Below are 21,364 nucleotides of genomic sequence, written 5' to 3' on the forward strand. Positions count from 1 at the left end.
CAAAGGACCACTGACAACTCATTAAATGATGATTTGATGAATTTAAAAAAATGATCCACTGGCTATTACATCACTCCCTTCTTCATGGTTCAATCTTCAACTACTCTAATCTCTAATTTTTTTTTCTTGAAAACTGTTGTAAAGCCAAGAACGTGAACTTGTTTCCTCAGACACTTCATTTCGGTTATGCAACATAATGTCTAGTAAATCAGTAAACCATAGCTTGGGGGCGCTTGATATTTCACCTATCTATAAGAAGGTAATGCGATGGATGTGTCTTGACAAGGCGCAAACTGGTCGTGTACACAAAGCCAAAAAGCCAAGAACTAAACATGCAAGAGTGAAGTGGGAGTTACAGAACAATAAGCGAACATATTACGCAGCCAAATAACTAAAACACACAATGATGTAATTATTATGAAATAGAAAGAAAAAAAAAGTCCACAGTCATAAACCCACAATGGGTGTCTGTTGTGGGTGGGTGTGTCAGTGTGTGATCATTAACACATCACCCAGACACACAGAAGGTTTCCAGGCGAGTTATATGCAAGGTTGGGCAGTAAATAACAAGGAGAAAATAACAGAGGGGAGAAGGGGAATGAAAGCGAGAGGAGGGGGCTGGTGCAATAATAATGAAAGCAATAAAAGGAGACCCATTTTCCCAGATGTGATCTGTGCCTCAGTCAAGGCAGTCTGTGTGTGTGTGTGTGTGTGTGTGTGTGTGTGTGTGTGTGTGTGTGTGTGTGTGTGTGTGTGTGTGTGTGTCTTAGAGAGAGAGAGATTTTCTGAGTGTGCATTCCCACTGAGCTCTCAGATGAGTCAAAATGAGTCACATCATTTTATCAATCACCCACTTACAGTACAGCAATCATTTGATTTTGTGTGTGTGTGCTTGTATGTGTGCTGCTCGAGGCCAGAATCAAGTCAAACATTAAAACTGCAGAGCCGCCCCACATACTTTCACCCACTGAATAATACACTGATAGACTTCACTTCACTTCACCAACAGACACATTCCTTTATCATAATGCCTGCAAACTGCTACAGATGAAGACCAAACACGCAGAAACCAGGACAGTATTTCACTCCTTATCATGTATTCATATAGCTCAACAAATCCTGGTTATGGTTGACAGGCTGTGCTGTCTTTCCAGGATACAAATGAAACACTCAGCTTTGAATGAAATCAGCAAGTCATCCAATCACTTCCTCTTTCTGAAAAGATGCAGCTGGCTCGGCTGTCAATCGATGCACAGCACCTTTCCAATAGACTGACAGCTGGAGGCGCTCCAGGGAATATGTAAACAGACTCATGCATGTTCCCATATTGCACACCTCCCCTGGCTCCCCTACAAGTATGTACTTGTGTAGAAGTACACAAAAGCATGTATTATCCCCCTTTAGTTCACTACATTACATATCTTCTTTCCCTGCATACATACTATGCAGTGTTACACAATCAAACTCTTGGCATCTTCACTTCATCTTACTCACAGTCTTTCTGCATAACACTTCTATGACCATTAAAATGTCTATATTGATAATGATAAAAATGTATTTGTTGTTTCATTGCCTTGAACTACATTTCCTACCTTCCTACAAAATAAGGATCCTCTTTTTGAATGGATACAAGATGCTACACAGATATCTGACACACTGAAACAAACACACACACACACACTAACACACACACACACTACCACCACTCCCAATGGTGAAGGAGACATAAAAAAGTCACTTACAAGAGTTCCTTTGGCTCCCGTCTGTTGCACCAGGCGAGGTGGACATCCCAGCAGGATGCTTTTTGACCTCACGAGATAAACAAATGGAAGGGAGAGGAGGAGGAGGCAGAAAGCACGACGATAGTACACCAAAAACTCCGTCGATCACAACAACACCTGTCCACCACGCATCCTCACGCTCGCTTGCTTCACTCCACACACATGCTCCTCCGTACAAAAGATACTCCGGAATCGTTCACACGCACATTCTCGCGCAGATCAATTCGGACACTCGCGCGCACTACAACGGTGAGTGTTCCCGAGAGCCCGGTGCTGTTCCGAACACACACGTGTACATGTATGAAGCAGTGCTGCACCAGTGTCTGGCTCCGGTTGGGAGAGGCTGACGGGGGAGAGGAGAGGAGAGGAGAGAGAGGACTGAAGACGAGTGGAGCATACCACTGGCTGCTGCTGAGCGAGGGAGGAGGGGGAGAGGATGAAAAGTGGGGGTTGGTGAGAGGGTGTGTGCGTTAGGAGGTAGGGAAATGGGGAGAGCAGATAATGATGAGTTTGTGTGTGTGTGTGTGTGTGTGTGTGTATGTGGCTACAAAAAATGAACATATATGCCTCTGCCCTTTGAACACACACTAATGCTTCTTAACCCAGTCTGCATACTTTATATACTTCCTTTGTTGTGATGACTCGGTGGCTGGAGGAGGAGGCTTATGATTTTCATAAATAGGGACCCTACCTAATAAAGTGGATACAGAGTAAAGATGTCGACATGACAAAAGGTTCGGCCTCTTTTCTCTGCTTTTATCATGCGCACGCTACACGTACAGACAAAAGGCCTAACGCACAAATCACGTCGTCAAAAGTGAAAACACTTGTGCCCACACCCACTCGGTCTGCCTCCACCGCCTGAGGGGGGGACATAATAATCCTCCTCATTAGCATGATGCTGTGAAGAGCATCACGGTTCCACCTAGCATGTCCTTCACTAACTCCTCCCAGCTCTTTTTTCCTGAGATGCCCCCTTTCTTTCCACTGCATGTTAAGCACAATTGATTAGGACCAGTTAAGACACATCTCTGGCTTTTGTAACCATGCTAGTGCCAGTTATTGCAGAACTGTTTATTTTTTTCTTCAATTATTATACCTAAAGATAAAGCATGGCTGTTAACCGTTTCAGTTTTGTAAATGTAAATTACTGCAGTGGTAAAAAAAATAGACAGAAGATAGGCCTTGAGAATGCATATCTACAATTAAACAACATGTAACTTAAGAGTCAAACAAGGGTAGCGAGTCATCCCGAAGAGAAATTATACCCTCAAGCTTTACCACGCACGCACGCACGCACGCACGCACACACACACACACACAGCCACACACACACACACACAATCCACATAATGTCAACCCTAGCCTTCATGTTTATGACACATCATAGCCCTCAATGCCCGAGGGGCCGCTGTGTAGGGGAACACAGGATACAAACACCAGCAGCCACAATCGATAGCGTTTGGATACAGCTGCACAAGTCACACTGCGGGGAACTCGACAGAAATATCATAAGCTTCTTAATTAGCTATGGGTGATTATAACTGAGTCACAGAAAGCTGTGGGAAGAGTGAAGAGTGCACCAGCTGGACTTTAGGATGGACTCCTAGAATGAGACACCGTAAAGTACGAGAAGACAGATTATTAAACTGATAATAGGAGCCCCTGGGTTCACATTTGGAACCTAAGAGAAACGCAAAGGAAACCTAACATGCTTTTGTGTCTATTGCTTTTCCTTCATTGTACTATTTAGGTTCTTCTACATAGGGCAAGCACCAATGGCAGCTCCTTTCTCCCACAGAAAAACACTGCTCCTAAAATGCCTGAAACACCTTGTCAGTAGTCTCGCCTTTAATTCCGTGACATCACTCTACATCATCATGTCACATTTGCATTATGTACGCCTTTATTCACAGCAGAAGTGAAGCCAACTAGAAGATAAAAACACTGTCGGGCCAATCGGAGATGCGGTGAACGGAAGTGGCTTAGGCGTAGGCATGTATTCATTGTCTAGAATGGTCAAGCCTAAAATGGTCAATGTAGAATGCACAGCCAATAGTGACGTCAGTGCAGCAGTAGAAGTGGAGACCTGGGAACTGGATTAGCAAAACATTTCAAGGTTTTAACCAAGGATTTCTCACAGATCTCTCACAAAGCCGCCAACTTCTGACCGTGACAATTCCATGATTCAGTCACTGGCTGAATCGCAATGGATGTGAGAAAAGTTCTTCTCCTTTTACTGCCTTGCTGTACAAACAGTGAAATATGAAAGCTGACGGCATACAAACAAGGTCCCTTTATCCTCAGCACTCCTCGACATTGACTAATGATGATAATGAAGTATAAAAATGTTAACCACAACATAATATATAACCATGATCGTCCAAGCAGTAGTGGGCGGCAAATATATGATTCATCAGCCACGGGATGGGACCTCAAAGCACTTTTCTGAGTCAAACCGAAAGATGCATTGGATTGCGTTTGTATTTCTGTACGATAACTGCAATCACTGAGGGGTTTTTATAAAATATTACATTTGTAGACCAGACAGCCAAAGGAAAGTGTGCTTACATTATAGGAATCGTTTTAGGCAGAGCCTGACAATTATGAGGGGTGAGAGAAGCTAATTTCCCAGGGGAGTAACCTTTCATATTTGCTCGCCAAGTGGTATAAGATTGATAGGAACTAGTATCATCTACTTAGCACATCTCACTATTTGCAATGTATCTAGGTAGAGGAAAGGACCCTCGACGCATGAACTTAGAGCAATTGTGCTTTGCTAAAACACCCAATAGACTGTGACAAAGGCAAACCAATCGAAACCATTCGGTTACCCTCATAAAAATATTCCTTGACCATTCAGATTTTTTACTTTCATCTGAAAGTGTAAGGAGACTAATGTCTGCAACTAGACAACACTCTTCTTGGTGTGAATATGTGTGGGTGTACAGAGAAAATGAGCTTCACAGCATTGTGAATTTGAATGTGGAACTTATGTAAATTGTGTATACGCTGCAAAGTGCTGTAAAAGTAACTACAAATGTGACTGCTGTATCAGACGGTTGAATCACTAAGCAACCCTGGTGATATTTACATTTGTGTTACTACAGAATATATCCCCATTTACTGCTCACAGAATATGCTGTACAAGAGATGATCCATACATTTACTAATACTGGTTATCATGTTGGGGAAACTGTGTATTAACAATGTGGTTGTTGAGGTAAACAATGTGTGTGGTACATACTTATAATGCTAATTGTCAAGTTCATAATCCTATATTGGGTTACTACTAGAATATTTGCTTTGACGCTTAAAAAAAACACTTGAATTTTCTCACACTGTCCGGTGATGTAGCACTGTATTCCCCCTTCTATCTGAAAAGTCTTGTCTCTTTAAGGCTCTCCCTCCCAAACACCCACTCTCCTCTGATTGGTCAGCTCACACACATCTGAGCCAGCACCACTAACAGCAACAGAGCAGCTGTGCTAAATTAATTCTTACACACCAAATCTGTGACATGGTGACAAAGTGTGATGTCACAAAATCACTAAATCAAAGGCGGGATTGCTGACAAGGCGTTTCAGGAGCAGTGTTTTCTGTGGGAGAAAGGAGGTTCTGTTGGTACGAACTTTGACCATTTTAACTTTCAAGATATCTATATAGATATAAAACAATGAAGGAAAGGAAAAACCGAACAAAATTGAATGAAAAAAAATACCCAGAGATGGTACTCCAATGAGTTTAGTTGTATTTGGAACTCACAGTGCTCACAGTAAACATTGTACAGGGTTGCTAAACAATAGCTATTTTTATTTCAATCTCAGATTTAAAACCTCCCTCTTTAATTTGGAGTGACATGTTGTTGGACAAGTTAATGGGCAGCATTGTTTGCCAGATAATGAGATTTTCCAGCAGCCCGCTAACAACCCATACTGTCTGTATGTCCAGTATACAATGCGAGGGGACAGCAGAAAATGCATGCATGCCTACACACACTGAGCAATGTAAGCCAAAATAGGAAGGCAATTAAACATTCATCACAACCTCCTTCCTTTTTCTGTGCATCAGTCTTTTATATTACCACATGGAGAGAAGTCATTTCCGATCTTTCATGTCTCCCTGTGCAATCACAACCTTTGTTGAACACGTTTCCCATTTGACACTTTAACCAACCATTACTAAAGCTTACAAAACACACAGTCCTCAATTGACAAAAACTGCCAACTGTACTGAGAGAACTGTCGGATGAGGATGAGAGCAAAGACACAAAAATACAGTTGCCTTGGAAACTGACATCCTGCAATCCAGTTTTATGTAATCTAAGCAGAGACGTGCCAGATTCTCCAGGCCGTCCATAAACTTTTCAACTCTGTCATCCAACAAAAGTTGTTGTTGTCTTTTTACTGCATTATTGATGTCACGTAATTACCTCGGGAGTTTGCCTAATCTACGCTCTCAATAGGAAACGTTAAGAAGAATATTCATCTTTTCATATTAAGTTACAGCCCAAAAAAAAAAATCTTGGCTGTTTACACTTCTGAAAGACATGGATTTGTAAGAATTTGTACCTTTAAAATGTAATCCACATTTCTATATTACATTTAGATACATGTAGATGAGCTGATTTTCATCTAAGGAGGACAAGGAGGGGATGACTGTGGCAAGACACCACTGTTCAAGAAAGCGTTTAAACATATGTAACTGCAAAACCACTGGACATCTTTAGCAAGATGTCAAGACCTTTTCCAGCTGTTTCCATCACATGATCTTTTTTTGATTGTAACCTAGTGATTTTTTTGTGTCTAAGCCTAACCAGGCTACATATGCACAGCTTTTGCACAATATAAAATGTAAAACTGAACACAGAGAAAAGTTAAGTTTGGGCATAAAGTAACAATATTTTCATATCCATAGTTTTGCAGAAACATACATTGTCTACAATTATTCTAGCATTTGGATTTTACTTTATTCAAAGATTAGTTGATAAAACATGTTGATCAGTGTTTTTTATGAATTAACTTACTCAAAATATCAATAGTGGCTGGTTAAAAGGCAACTAGTGTTTATACCAGTACCAGTACATACCAGTTTATTTAGTCATGAAGCAAAGTGTGTTTATTTAATTTAGTTGGTGTTACTGCACTGTCAAGCAAACCTCAGAATGAAAGTTAGTTTTTTTGATTTGTTTAATAACTGACAGGTTGAGGTATTTCAAGTTCATCATGTGCAGACAGAATGTTGCCTCTATCCAGGTACTGCAGAGCTGTGCAAACAATCATCCTTATTTATTCAAATTAGCATATGCTGCAGCAACTCTATGTCTTATGTTTCCCTTACAGTACTTCCCCCTAAGTTACAGTAGGAGCTATTTTCCTCACTGAACTGATTTATGAGTTGCTCTACACCATAAACGTAGAAGCCTTTAATTCAGGGAGTTTCTTCTAACTCAGCCAATTGGGGGCTATATTTAGTCTTACAATGTTTTGTGAATATGGCCCCGAAACCATCTCTTCCATCACGCTACACAGAACTGAGCACTAGAACTGTAATCTAAATATGATCTAACAAATTCCAGATAATGGCACAGCTAGAGTTGCTGGCTTTGAATAATATAACTGTAAATCAGCAGGGGCAGCTTGAAAACCAAAGGTCATTTTTGTTTTTACTTAGCCTTTATTTTATAAACTGCTGTGAAAATGTGAGTGCATTAATGAATGACACCATTCTCCCCACTTCATAAACTCCCACTAAGGTTCCCATGAACACGACACCATTGATCTGCCTACCTGAAGGTAGAAGCTGATATAAATATGAAAAATGGTTATAGGAATTGTCAAAGGAAACCTGAACTGGATGAGAATCAAAAACTGTTCAATTTATTTTGCAACACTGTTGCTAGATGGCTGATGCTGTTTGGTAACAGGTGAGACAAACAGCTTCTTTCAAACTGGCCAGATCGACTGTTGATATTGGATTAAATGTAGATGTGATTGCCAGTGATGGTAGCTTTGCAGCTATTTAGCCAGCTGTCTGTTCAGACATTTGTATTTTCGTTCACCAAGAAGTGAGACACATCATAGCTGTCAGAAATTCTTGAAATCTCAGATTTGGAATTCAAATGAACATTTTCCTGTCAGCCTCAGAGTTGTAATTCCATTTGAATAATATGATGTGAATGTAGTTGCAAACTATGACTCAGCCAACAGGTGAACACAGGCTGAAATGTGTTACTTGATGGCAGCTGATGTCAGTATCCAGCTGTGTAATCCACTTATGAGCTCACTGCCTGCACCTGTACTCCAAAAGCCAGAAGCTGGGTTCAGTGCCAGGGCAAAAGCAGAAAAAACTGTTAGTCACACAACTTACAGTAGGTACAGTCATGTTGGCATTGTGGTGGTGGAAAAAGCAGAGTTTTAAAGCAACTACAGATTAGAGGACAAGTGGTGGCATGATATTCCTCCAAATGGTAGCCGTCCTTACTTTCTGTCATGTCATGTGAGAGATGTCTAGAAATCTGGGAGGACTTTTGAGCCAAGCCAAAGCTTACCAACACTGAAAAGAGCAGCTTGATGTGCTCAAGCACCTGGTGCCCCCCCAAGTGCTTCCTTTTCAGAATGTGGATGACTGAACTAGAAGGTACCCTGGAGCAGTGCTGGAGGGATTACATATTCCGGCTGCCCTTTCGAATGCCAGGAGGAGCTTGGGGACACCGCCGAGGAAAAGTCCATCGAGGCTGCTCAGCTTGATCTCTATGGCCACAATGACCCCGACCTCAATATGCAACTTGAAACTGGATGGCTGGCTGACACCTTTCATGATGGAGACATTTACATTTTGCAAACAGCATAACATTTCATAAATGTAATGTATACATTTAGTGACATTAAACCTGAATGATTCTAATGAAATAGCAGATTACAAATGTTACCTTTGATTGTGTTTTCGGGGGGAATGAGAGAGATATTTCACGCCAGCAAATATGGTTATCTTTGCACCATTCAAATATACTAAAACAGTACAGCAAATAAACTGCTAAAATACTTTCAGTCTGACATTGAACAACTTCTCCCCTTTAGAACAATGTAACAGGGGACAAACTAAGAAGGAAGAAACCGCCCAAGACTTTTTTTTTTTCCTACATCCTACTTTTGGTGCGAAAACTGGCTACAGGAAGAGGCATTCTGCAGGCAAGTGAACTGCTCCCCTGCCAGGGCCCTTATATACTTTGTTGGCCATAGAAGTGCAAGATATTTGTGTATATGGTGCTTCGTGGTAGGCAGCAAAATTTTGACAAAAATGTTGCATTTGCGCTCAGGGCAGCGTTAGTCTCCACAGGTGAAGTAACCAGCCTTATTTGATCCCTATTCCTAAAGCTTTTGGTGAAAAGAAAGGAAGTAAATCAAGTGCATATTCTTAGCCTACTGGACAGGTAAAGCATCAAAACTTAGTGAAATCTGATCTCTGTGGTCATGCACTCGTCTCCCTGGGGCAAGTGGGTATTTAAGTTTAAAAGGGAAAACAGATGATGTGGTTCAAGGGGTGAAAGCAGCAAAAAAATGTGGTAGCAAATGTCTGCAATACAGAACAGAGAGCAATATGATGCTTGGCTGATTTTTTTCCAGATTTTGCAAGAAATTAAAAGACGAAGATGGTAAAGAGAACACCTACCACAGCAGGGTCCCTGCAACATTTGCTCCCTGGACCCAGTGCCACGGGAGCCAAACTCAGCAGCATAATGTATGCCCTGATCGAGTCCTTGTGGGACTCCATAACAGAAATGACCTGCCTAAAAGTGAATCCATCCCACCCTGCTTCTGACAAGATAAATTGTGTGAGACTTCCAAGTTTCTAGAGCGAGTTAAGAAAGATCATAGGGGGCTTAAAAACTATCAGATCCCCTGGGGATTGAAACGGAGAGACTCTCTTCCCCCGGACATGGCAGATTTAAGCTATGTTCCAAGTTCGGCTTGTGACCCAAGCGGGTATTGACCCTCAGCTAGCAACCAGAGGCCTCAGGAGGAAGTCTATCATCCTGTAGCTCTGAGCAGAATGCCACATGGATCAACAAGACAATCTGAGAGGAAGTGAGACATACAACAGGCTAAAAATGGTGGAGGATCCACCATTTGTCTGTGAGACTTTAACAAGGGCACAATGAAATGCCATGATGTTAAACCGAGTCAGATGAATGAATGAAAAACAACAAGGAGCTGTAGCAAGGAGGCATCACCCAAACCCAACCGTCAAAGTTGGTCACCCCATGCGGTAACACATTCTTCTTCTCTTGTCCCTGCCTTTCACCAGTTTGTGCAAACCAACTTTTAAGCTGGAGTGTTTCTAAATGTCCTCGCTGCAATCTGATGAAGGCCAACTCGCACAAAGGTGGGAAGTTGTTGCCAGGCAACTCTACACCTCAAGCAGTTCTCTTTATCTTCCCTTTTTCCCCTGTTGGACCACACTGTCTTTGACATCACCACAAAATAAGAGCAGCTTTATGCTAGTTCATAGTCCCAGAGTGTCTTAATGCAAGTGAAGTTAAGCATAAAAAAGACAGGATTTACAAGGGAGATGCCTGGAAGGCTGGTGAAGACTGCAGGGATCAGATCGAGGGAAAGGTGGGTGGAAGACGGGACTGAAGACAGAGAAGAGGAGATAGAAACAAAAATGAAAAGTCAAGGAGAGAACCTTGATATTTACTTTAAACAGTGTTGCAATAAAACGTTTTCAGAATTTATAAACACTATCATTCAGATCGCATCTGGGTTGCAAAAGATGACTACAGTGCTGCATGTGAACATGAAAGTCACGTTTTAAAAGACAGGGAAACAAGGTCATATTAGATTTTCATTTTAACAACTTTCCTGAGTTTGACTTTGGGTGCAACAAGTAAGTATCCACTCTGTGAAACAAATTCAACAGTTCAGTCCAAGTCATTTTTCTTCTGATACAATGTAGGCCTTCTCTCTTCTTTTGAAAGGCCACCCTTCTTACCTTTGCCTCTATTTTCTTATCGCATTGTTGTCCATATGAGTTGGGTTAGTGTCACTGTGTCTTACTGGTTTCATTGTCTTCTGGTTCAACCTCAAAATAGACATCTCAGAGAGATTATTCAGTTTAAAAATATAATTTGGTTCATTTCATCATCCAGTAGGGGCTGTACCAAACAGCAAATCTTTTTTGGTCATCTATTCATTTTGTTTACACCAGATTCCTGCATAGTGGTGGATACATAATTTGGCTTCACGTCATCATATTATTTGTAGATTTACATTCAAGTGGTAGCTGTTTCTGATCATTTCTGACTCATTTTATCTGAACCGTTTTCAAAGACTCCGGTGTTGTGAAGTCCAAAAGTTAAAAGTATTCTCTTTCAATTTTTATGTGTTGACATTTAGCCTTTCAAACACATTTTAGTGTCATAAAAAAATAATTACTTGCTTGCACCACACAAAAAACAGCATGAGTTCTATTCATTAAAGCTGATTTAATTAGGAAAAGAAAAGCAATTCAATCCAAATAAATAACTTTAAGCAAATTGAGGATGTCCAAGGTTGTTTTTTTATGTGATAATGATGTCATAAAATATGTTAACACACATTCAAAGCTTTATTCTTCCTTCAGATGTAAAACTAGAATTGCACTTGGTAGAGCACATATCTCTGCCAAGGTCCAACAGTCCACTTTAATACAATAAAGCCTGACCCAACATCAAACTTGATAGTCATGTATCACTCTTAAAATCCATGTATTATTCCTTCAGAAATGAACAAAAATGTCAACAACAACAAAAAAGGCTCATCTTGCAATGGTTAAGAAAGTGAAGAAAAAAAAATCCTGGATCCCCACCAAAAGTTAATGGGGTCTTTTCTGGGCCAAGACCTATCCTCCATCCAAGTTTTTTGAAAATTTGTTTCAAAGTTTTTTCTGTGATCCTGCTGACAAACTCCTTGTCCAAAGTTATAATGTCATTCAGTGTGTGACCAGCATAGAAATGTTAATGTGTATGGGGATGTGAACATGACAGAATGTGTGTGCTTGACAGAAAGTCAAAAAATAGATGTCGGCAACAGATGCTGTAAACATTTTTAGCTTCTGTCATCTTCTTGTCTGGCATCGTTCATGTCAACGTGACTTTCATCTTTGGGGAGGAGGAGGGTTTGAGCTAGAGGCTAGAATGACACATTGAGCAACACCTGTAACTGTTGCTGCCAGTCACAGTTCTGTCAAACACAGGAGAGCGGCTAGCAGACTGCAGCAAACATGTAGAGGAAGCGATATAGACTGAGACCCCTGTGGCTGTTCACTCACATGTAGGTGGAAACAAGCTCTTGACAGGAAATATACACATCTTCCCAAGACCCAAGGTAAAGGCAAGGCATACAGACATACAAATAAAAAAATCTTACAACACGCATCACACTGAATGTTCTTATTCTTATGTAACCACACTGGCTGACTAAGAGCACATTCTTATTAAGAGCAAGGGCCTGCAGGAGCAAATGTTGGAGAAGAAGTACAACACACACTCGCATACACACAAACGTTGAGATGTAAACTGACTCACACGCACACACACACACACACACACACACACACACACACACACACACACACACACACAAACTTACTTTTCAAAGTTGTCACAGGCACAGTGAGTGTGTCAGGATTCCACCCATGGGGCCATCTGTTCCGCCATTGGCCAATTCGAGGAGACACAAACTCAGGAATCATTAAGGATGCAATATGGCTCCCACGGTAATCACCAGCCTTCGTCAGCTCCATTGAAAATGAGCCACTGGGCAACAGAGAAGTGGGGACAGTTTGTTATTCACAATCTGTTCAAGAACACAACATTTTTATAGGCCATTTTATAAACAGTAGGCTGGACTGTGAAGACTGAGTAGGATTTTAAAGGTTGTTGCTGGCAGTGACAAAATATACAAAAGCTGTACAAAACAAAAACGGTCATCAGACACTTTACTTCAGCTTTGTAGAATTATCTTTAGGCTCACTTTCACTGTTCCAGAGGATCTGACATCTAATTTCAAACATCTACAAATGCATTTCCATAACAGAGCAGCCCCCCGATTCAGATGGAAAATCAGATTAAGTTTCATAGTCTACAAAATATGTCTGCAGCCTCACAGCCAAACAGTGTTGCAACAGTCTCCTAAACAACTAAAGTAGATGGGGACTTGTTTCAAAATGTAAAAAACAAAAACAAAAAACAAAACTTAAACTTAAAATGGTGCCAAATGGCTGGAAGAGATGTACAGTAAGAGCTTGTACACAGAGTAACTGAATCTGTCTCTGTTTAGTTATGGCAATCATCCTCCAGAAGTGTGAACAATACGACTTAGACTCTGTTGTTTTATGAACATGGTGTACAACTGTCTTCTTGGCCCTGTGGTCTACTGAGTGAACATTAAAGTTTTTTCACAAGCTCCCACTCAACACCTCACTTCACACGCTTGCTGCAGTGTCCCTGCAAAACCACATCCTAAACTCAATCGTACGCATCCAATTGTATTCCTTTCATGTTTTTCTTACAGTACAGTGACCTCCAGTGTCCCACGCAAGTGCTCCAGGCCGTGACTGACCTGTGTCACCACCTCTGTTATCACTTTGAATTGTCCCCTCTTCATGCCGCAGGGAGCCTTTTTGATTACATCAGACCGTAAAAAGCCAGCCGTTTAGAAGTGACTTGATTTTACTCCCCCCTCATGTCACATACCTTTTAAAAAGTGTCCCAGGAGGTACCATGGTTAATGTCTCCTCCATTAGAAAAGACTTCTATTTTTGGGGTGAAAATGTTAGATGGCTCAGTGCTGCCACCACTGGGCTCATAAGTAGCTACTAAGAAACAAATGTGATTAAATCAAAGTGAAACCAGCTGAGCTACTTTAAAAGTCTGGTGTACAAGTAAAAATTATGTGCAACATTTTTGTTGTTATCACAGTTAACAGGGAATGGATAGGGTCAACAGGGACCAACAATATATCACATTATTAACATAATTGCCCCTTTAAGCTCATCTGAGGACAGCTGCTTTTAACACAGAGCTGCGACTCAGCATAGTGTCTTATCTGAAAGTAATTTAAGCCATGCACATCACAGAACACACAGTGCTAACTATAGTTCACCCTGAAGTTATTTCAAGTATATAAAGATAACAGTGAAAAATGTTCGAGAATGAAAATAGCTAATATAAGATGCATGAGCTGCATTTTATTCTTTGTCCCGACCTCGGATAAAACCTGAATAGGCAAATTAAAATCAGTGCAAATATCCCATTTCAAACAACGTTGTGCGGTACCATAAAATTTGCTCTTTAACACAGGTCCCAGGTCTCCTCATGAAAGAATGAGGAAAGAAAAAACGAATTTGGTAATTACTCTCTCTGCACAGCTTGCTGTGCTCTGCGAAAATGAGCCCTGGAGGTCTCCTGCAAATTTTAAGGTTTCCCCTGAAAAGCAGAACGTGAGGATTATCTCGCTTAATTACCCCACTTGTTCTACCTGATGCCTCTGTGATGCTAACCAAACAATATTCTGACCTCCAGCACACATCTAATAGGAGACCTAGGTACGCTTCTCCTTTCTCTCTTCTTTAATATGTTTGTTTTGGATGAGCGCAGCCACTGAACGTGTTTAATTAGAAGTTAATGTCATCAGTGCTGGATGACTTGTACAGAAAGCCCTGGATTAAAGGCACTGAATCGGAAGGCAACGTGTTGTATTTTGCTATCAGGTTCATGAATTTCATACTGGACATACACACACGCGCACACGCGCACACACACACACACACACACACACACACACACACACACACACAAACAGACAGCCAGACAGACAGAAAAGAGAACAGACTCTGTGTCTCAGTGGAATGGAAAAGTCTCTTGCTGGGGAGACGATGGCACAGGCCTATTTAGCTCAGAGATTTGAACCACTGGAGCAGGTGTTTTCTTTCTGCCTCCAACACTGTGAAGTCCTCTCAGACAACACATTCAGTAACATCGCAGTGAGAGACAGAAAACATGCAGAGGCTTGAAGCTTGCTCAAAATAAACGATCCATCGCTGTGACCACCATGTCCACTTTTATCATTGTCAAAGATTACGTAATCGTTGTGCAGCAATGCAGGGCACGGTATTCAAATCTGTTCTGGATGCAAGGCAACAATGATGGGCTAAATCTGCAGAGTGGATTGTCCACTGTTTTCCAATCTATTTGCAAAGACATTTCAGATTTTCAAACAATACCAATATAAATAGAAGCCCTACTCTATATCACTGGTAAGTTAATCGGTCAAAGATCTGTTATACTTTGGGAAAATATCAGTGACGTCAAGCATGCAAAATTCTCCTATGACGGGCTAAAAATACTTAACATTATGGGGTAAATCAGCTCAAAGTAGGTACAACCCTGCTTGGTGCCTGGCTATCTGCTGACACATTGATATGATCATAGTATAGCCCCATCTAGTGTATGAAAAGAGGTACAAAATTTAGGTCTGTATTGCTCTGGTTTTGCCTCAAATATTGTGAAAAGGGTTATTATACTATGAAAGATGTTTGTATTTAAAAAGATATTACCTTAATTAAGCCATCTGATATGCAGTATTTAATGCCAAAATACCATCTATCAATATAGGAGGAAATGTCCCAGTGACATAAAGACAACATAAAGTCGGTATGAAGTTTATCAGTAAAAATGTCTGTTTTAATGTCTTAGACAAAACACAAATGCTACACAATGGGTGATGAAATTCTCATTTTCCAAAAGATCAACAGCACCAGAACACACAGCGCAGATTTGATTGCTTTATAATTAATAATACCTTTAACGAATTTCAACAATTTACCCTGAAATTGCTAAATGAGATTGTGTTGAGCACAGAATATGGCTTGACAGGAGATGCCAACAGCAAGAGAGACAATTGTGGGAAGATGGTGGCATGAATACAAAGCAGAGCAAATGATTAGCTCTCCCTGCTGCTGTGTTCAAACGCTGCATTGTCACTCAGGCGAAGCTGCCAGTAGTTCAGTCAAAAAGAGGATTAGATGAAGACTGACTTTTTGGCACCAGAGCAAATTTTCTGTGTTGTAGGTAAACACCTGATGAATTTTACTAATATTTTCATATTCATTTATACTGCAGTCCAGCTTTACCATATGTTAGCTCTTCAAGCAAGCATGGCTTGAATACCACACATATCTGGGGTTCAGATACTCTCCCCTGAGAAGATTCAGTGTTATGTAACATTCATTTTATCTTTGAAGTAGCAGTAGGTTCATTTAAAGTGGAGTAGAAATCCTGTTTGATACTGAAAAGGATTTGTCAAGTTTTGAGGTGCCGTGCGATCCAATAAAAGATTTCAGCAGAACTGTCTTTTACATTTTGTGTGGGCACCAGCAGCCTGTACTGCACTGTATGTTCAGTGATATGGACACTGAGAGATTCAGGCAAACTGTGTAGGCCGACATACTGATGCCCAGCAAACTGCAGGTGTGGATGAAAGCGTGCATTAACTGAAACCACATGTGTCTTTGCATTTAGAAATTATAGCCACTTAAGACTCAGTAATAAGTCAAAATTTTAGTCAAATGTATGACATTGTTTATGTACATGGCATGTGATGAAACACTCAGTAAAGTGTCAGATCTGGTGTCCATCACATGTTGCTGGTTAAATAAATTGCCCACATCAACAAGCTGCATGCCTCCATCACACACAAAGACAGATGCATTTAATTTCCGGTGGATGCTTTGATAGTCGATCCAATTTGATCTAACCATCAGGTCTAGTGATGATTTACTGCTGTATGCTAATGAAATATGATGAGGTGTGTCTCTGACCTGACATAGCTGTGTTTTTGACCCATATTTGTATTTAGCCTAAATTAATTTCTTGTTCATATTAAGAAATAGCAAGCACCTGGGTTGTAGTTATAAAATTCACACTACATCACCATGTCACACAGTTGCAATCAAGCTAGCTGGAAGCTAAAAACACAATAGAGGCGACCAAGTACAAGGTGATCAGTGCTGGCTCAGGTGTGTGAGGTGACCAATCAAAGCAGACTGGGCATTTGGGAGGGGTTACCTTGAAGACACAGGAGCTAAAACTGAGCATTTCAGACAGAGGGCGGACAAAATACTGCTACACTGGGCAGTATGAGTGTTTTAAGAGTATAAAAGCACGTAGAGTATGAGAGTATTAAAGCATATAACCCTAATCTAGTGGCAACCCAAAGTAAAATCCTAATCCTGAAATAAGCATTATATGTCTCTTTTTATGAATCATGGATGAGAAACACAATAGCAGTCAACAGTAAAACATAGTTCCTACTTTAGGATTTTTCAAACTGCGTACATGTGATGCTGAGCAATGTTGACAGTGAACAAATTATTTAGTTACCTGTCTAAAAGAAATGAATTGCCAACCCATTTCAGTAGGATACATGTGTGAGCAAGGTTGGAAAAGTCTGTACACATGCAGAAAAAGATAAGGTGGATGTTGTAGGCATGGAATCAGATCCTCATATTCATGTCTTTGGCTTACTGCAGCATTACGTCCACAGGCAGCATATTCTCCGTTCACTCTGCCGACTGCTGTAGAAAGCTCCTAGGGAAGTCAACTCTTCCCTAATACCATCCCCACAGACCGTGTGCACAGAGGCTGTATAAAGATTCACTCAGTCAGATGGGATAAAGTCAGCGTTCAAAGCTGGGGAGAGATTAGAATAGGGAGTGTGTCTGAATGTCTTTTGTATGAGCACACATGTATCCGTGCACACTCTCATGTGGAGCAGAGAGAACGTATTATTCAAGAAACTCCTGCAGAGGGAGAGAGAATATGACCAAGCAAAAAGAAATTGGAGGGGAAAAAGTGGCGTGAGTGGGAGAAAATTGTCCCGTGGGCTCTTCTGTGAGAGCAGACTCCATCTTTTCTTCAGCCATAGAGGGTCTATTACAGTGTATCCCACTGAGACTGCACTGTCCCAGGCTGAAGCAAAAGCTCTGCACACAGACAAAGACCTACTGTATGTACTAAATGAAGAGCAAGTTAATCTATACTTCATTTTTGCAGTGCCATTAAACATGTTCCCAAAAGGGGTCAGTCAAAGCATGTAATATGCAATATATAATGCAATATATAAGTGAATTTTCTTACAAATAAAATGCTACTTGACTACACGTTCATATTGTAATTTGATCCAATATCCTGTCTTGTCAAGCTTGATTCCTGTCATCATTCATCTTCTTGATTAAGTTTTGTCTCCATGTCTTTATTAAAATAAGTAAATAATATCTGGGCTGGATTTCTCTGAACCTGAGGATGATGAAGGAAGGTGCATTAAAAGTTTCGGCTGAAGTTCAAAGACTTGCATTTAATTTAGAAGGGCTGTTATCTTACCACGTAATAACTGCCATTATTTTCTAGCTGCTTTTAGCAATAATTTTGTTCTTAAGGACACCAAAAACTCAGCCTGAGATGACTTCAGTCTAGTATCATCTCTCACACACGGGGAGCGTAGAAGGTATAGCCAAAGATGGCAGGTGGGCTACTCCGTGGCAGATTTTTTCAAATTTAAAATCAACATCAGAAATGGGTAAAAAGATAAGACCAGTTGACCAACACAAAACCAAAAACTGACCTTAAACACAAACAAGGGGTGAGGTGACAGTCTCTTAAATTTAATATCAAACCTGTACTCTGTTTGAGAGTCATACTGAGAAGAGAGAAGATGTTAGATCACTGGATTTAAATAGTCCAATGTCTCCATCTAGTGGGTTAAAGTTGTACCTTGCGGTATTTTAATTAATAAGTGAAGTAAAAATAGAAGTGGTGACACTAAAACATACAGGTAAAAAGCTGAGCGTCTCATGTATTCATTCAGCAACAATTTCACGAAACAAGTTTATTTTCAAGGCACAATCCAAATGTGAAAACAGAATAAACACAGGATGCCATGATTGCATGATTTTTTTTTATTAAAAAGGCACAACTGAAGACAGATGAACGAACTGAAATTGTACAACAGGTAGCAGCTCCACCTACAGCTGCTTGTGTCTGAGCTTTAGGGTGAGAATGAATTCAAACAGCAATGTGAATTTTCAGCACACACTTTAAATGTGTTGGCCTTTGTTCTATAGTGATTTGTTGGCTACTAAACAGGAGATTTCAAAAGGTGCCTTGTGGAGTTTTGACCACTAGCTTATGATGATTATCTTCCCCATTTGTGTTTTTTAGTTGACCGCATTACAAGTATTGTGTTGTTTCCCCAGATGACATTAGCCCACTGGATAGCTTTTGTCACAGAACCTCCTCCAGCTGAATAAAGACAAAACAGAGGTCATAGTATTTGGGACAAATATCTCTGCACCTAAATTCACTAGACCTTCATACCAAGAACCAGGTGAAAAACCTTGATATCTGAGATTTGACACATACATAAGACATGTCACCAAAATATCTTTTTATTATTTGAGAAACACTGCCATGGTCAGGGCATTTCTCTCACAGGCTAACACAGAAACACTGATGCATGCTTTTATAACCTCTAGGCTGGACTATTATAATGCACTCCTGTCTGGCCTTCCTAAAAAAGCCATTGACCGTCTCCAATTAGTTAAAAACGTGGCAGCTCAGAGAACACATATGAAGCCTGTTTTAAAGTCGCTGTGCTGGTTGCCCATTAGTCTTAGAATTGATTTTAAGATCGTTTTACTAGTTTTTAAATCACTGAATGGAAACCTTATCCTTCTGACATGCTTCATAGATGTGCACCCAGCAGGTTCCTTAGATCCTCAGCAACTGGCCTCCTCTTTATATCTTTGTATTTATGTATCTGTCTGCTTTTCACTCATTTAATTATTGGAGTCTGTTTTTAAGTCTGTTTTTAATTATTTGTTTTGTTTTTATTTTGTTCTATGAAGCACTTTGGGCTGCATTCATGTATGAAAGGTGCTATATAAATAATCCATTCCTCTCTGAGTTAACAACAGTGCCAGCAGAGGGAGACTACGTTCCTCTTCATAGGCCACATTTTCAAGCACATCCAGCTCAAAGCATTTTCAGCTCCCCAACAAGCTCTACCCATCAAGACCGAACCTCCATATCCAAGAGAATCACGTCTTTGCTCAGAATCCCTGATGAGGGCAGTGTAGCTCAGTAAAAACCTGTTCTTTTCAATCACGCCATCAGCCGGGCTCCTCTCTCCCTTCTACATATAATACAGGTCTGTTATTAAGGATAATCATGCCTCTGCCTGGATCAATTATGGTACGTTTTCGGCTGACAGAAGTCAGTAATGACAGGCTGATGGGTCCACTGGTTTGGCCCTGTGAAATAAAAACAAGTCATCCAAATGTGTTTGATTTCTGCAGGCAGTCTCTGTGTGAGCACTGCTCTAACATTTACATAAAATAGACTTGAATCTGCATGTTCTGGATGTATTGTGTGTGTTGGCTCTAAGAAAGAAAAAGGTAAATTCTGAACTGAATTCTGAAATATTTCCAACATTTAACATCTTATCTTACATGTGATGTGTTTTGAAGACGGCAGATTTAAAGTGTGGTGACCTGCAACATTTTAAAATCCCCAAATTCTTCTCTCATAACATGAAATACTTATTTAAACATAACCTGATTCTGAAGAAGTGTTTCCTATGCTTTATTGTAGCTAAAAATAGAATTCATGGTGAGTTTCTCATTTAAACAATTAAACATTTACCACTAGCATGTTGGTTCAGTCATGAATAAGAGATGAAACATGAAACAAGGACAGGACTGCTCCAATGAACTGGCAGATAACTCAGCTAAATAAGGCATAACATACACTCTCTGCTGCTGAGAGAGGGGTGAACTGTACCGTACATCTGAAATGTATACTACTACTTGTCTCTTTCACTGACCTAGAAATACCCTCCTGACTCAGTGAACTACTATTCAAAGTGAAGCATACTCCATATCTGTCAGAAAGCACTTGTGTTTGGTGCTCATCCTAGGGAATGTGGGGCAGGTGTTACCAACTCCAATGCAATTACTCACATTTGGAAAAAGACAACTTTTCAATAGCAGGGACGCTAGCAGAGACGTCCAGTAGATGTGACAGCTGCCTCATATACTCATTAAAGGTGATGGAAAGAGTTTGGATCCCTGATGCTGCAATAAAAAGGATGCTGATGGCGACTAAAGTTCGATTTAGCTTAACAGTTTTAGATTTTGCCCCATATTTGGCTTCACTTTGACAGCAGAACTGCTGCCTCTGTTGTGTTTTCACTGAATTCCTCCAAAAACAGAATATTTATCAGGTTGTAGTTATACATCCGAGAAACAGATCGGAATTGGAGTTGCGGCTACATATTGGGGGCTCTGTTTGACTCAGTTGGTAGAGTGGGCGTCCCTTGTGCAGAGGCCTCGCTGCGGTGGACCCAAGTTCGAGTCCAGGCCTGGGGTCCTTTGCTGCGTGTCACTACCTCTCTCGCATCCAGTTTCCTGTTGTATCTTCAGCTGTTCTATCATTAAAGCCATTTAAAGGTCTGAGTTACACATAAGATGCATTCATTAAATAT

The 21,364-nt window shown here is 40.6% G+C and overlaps 1 protein-coding gene across 2 annotated transcripts in view; it reads right to left on the bottom strand.

Moving 5' to 3' along the window:
* The window catches only part of dtnbp1b (dystrobrevin binding protein 1b), a 77,897-nt gene that overhangs the window by 32,138 nt on the left and 24,395 nt on the right, over positions 1-21,364 (bottom strand). Inside the window, exon 2 of one of the 2 annotated variants that reach the window (XM_037094075.1) lies at positions 12,413-12,579. In XM_037094075.1, the coding sequence (XP_036949970.1) occupies positions 12,413-12,566 (154 nt within the window). In that variant the 5' untranslated portion in view covers positions 12,567-12,579. Of the gene's footprint in view, positions 1-1,742; positions 2,201-12,412; positions 12,580-21,364 lie in introns of those variants that run through there. The other variant, XM_037094077.1, reaches the window with a different exon arrangement.

This window comes from Acanthopagrus latus, chromosome 3 (genome assembly GCF_904848185.1).
Source record: "Acanthopagrus latus isolate v.2019 chromosome 3, fAcaLat1.1, whole genome shotgun sequence".
Lineage (NCBI taxonomy): Eukaryota > Metazoa > Chordata > Actinopteri > Spariformes > Sparidae > Acanthopagrus > Acanthopagrus latus.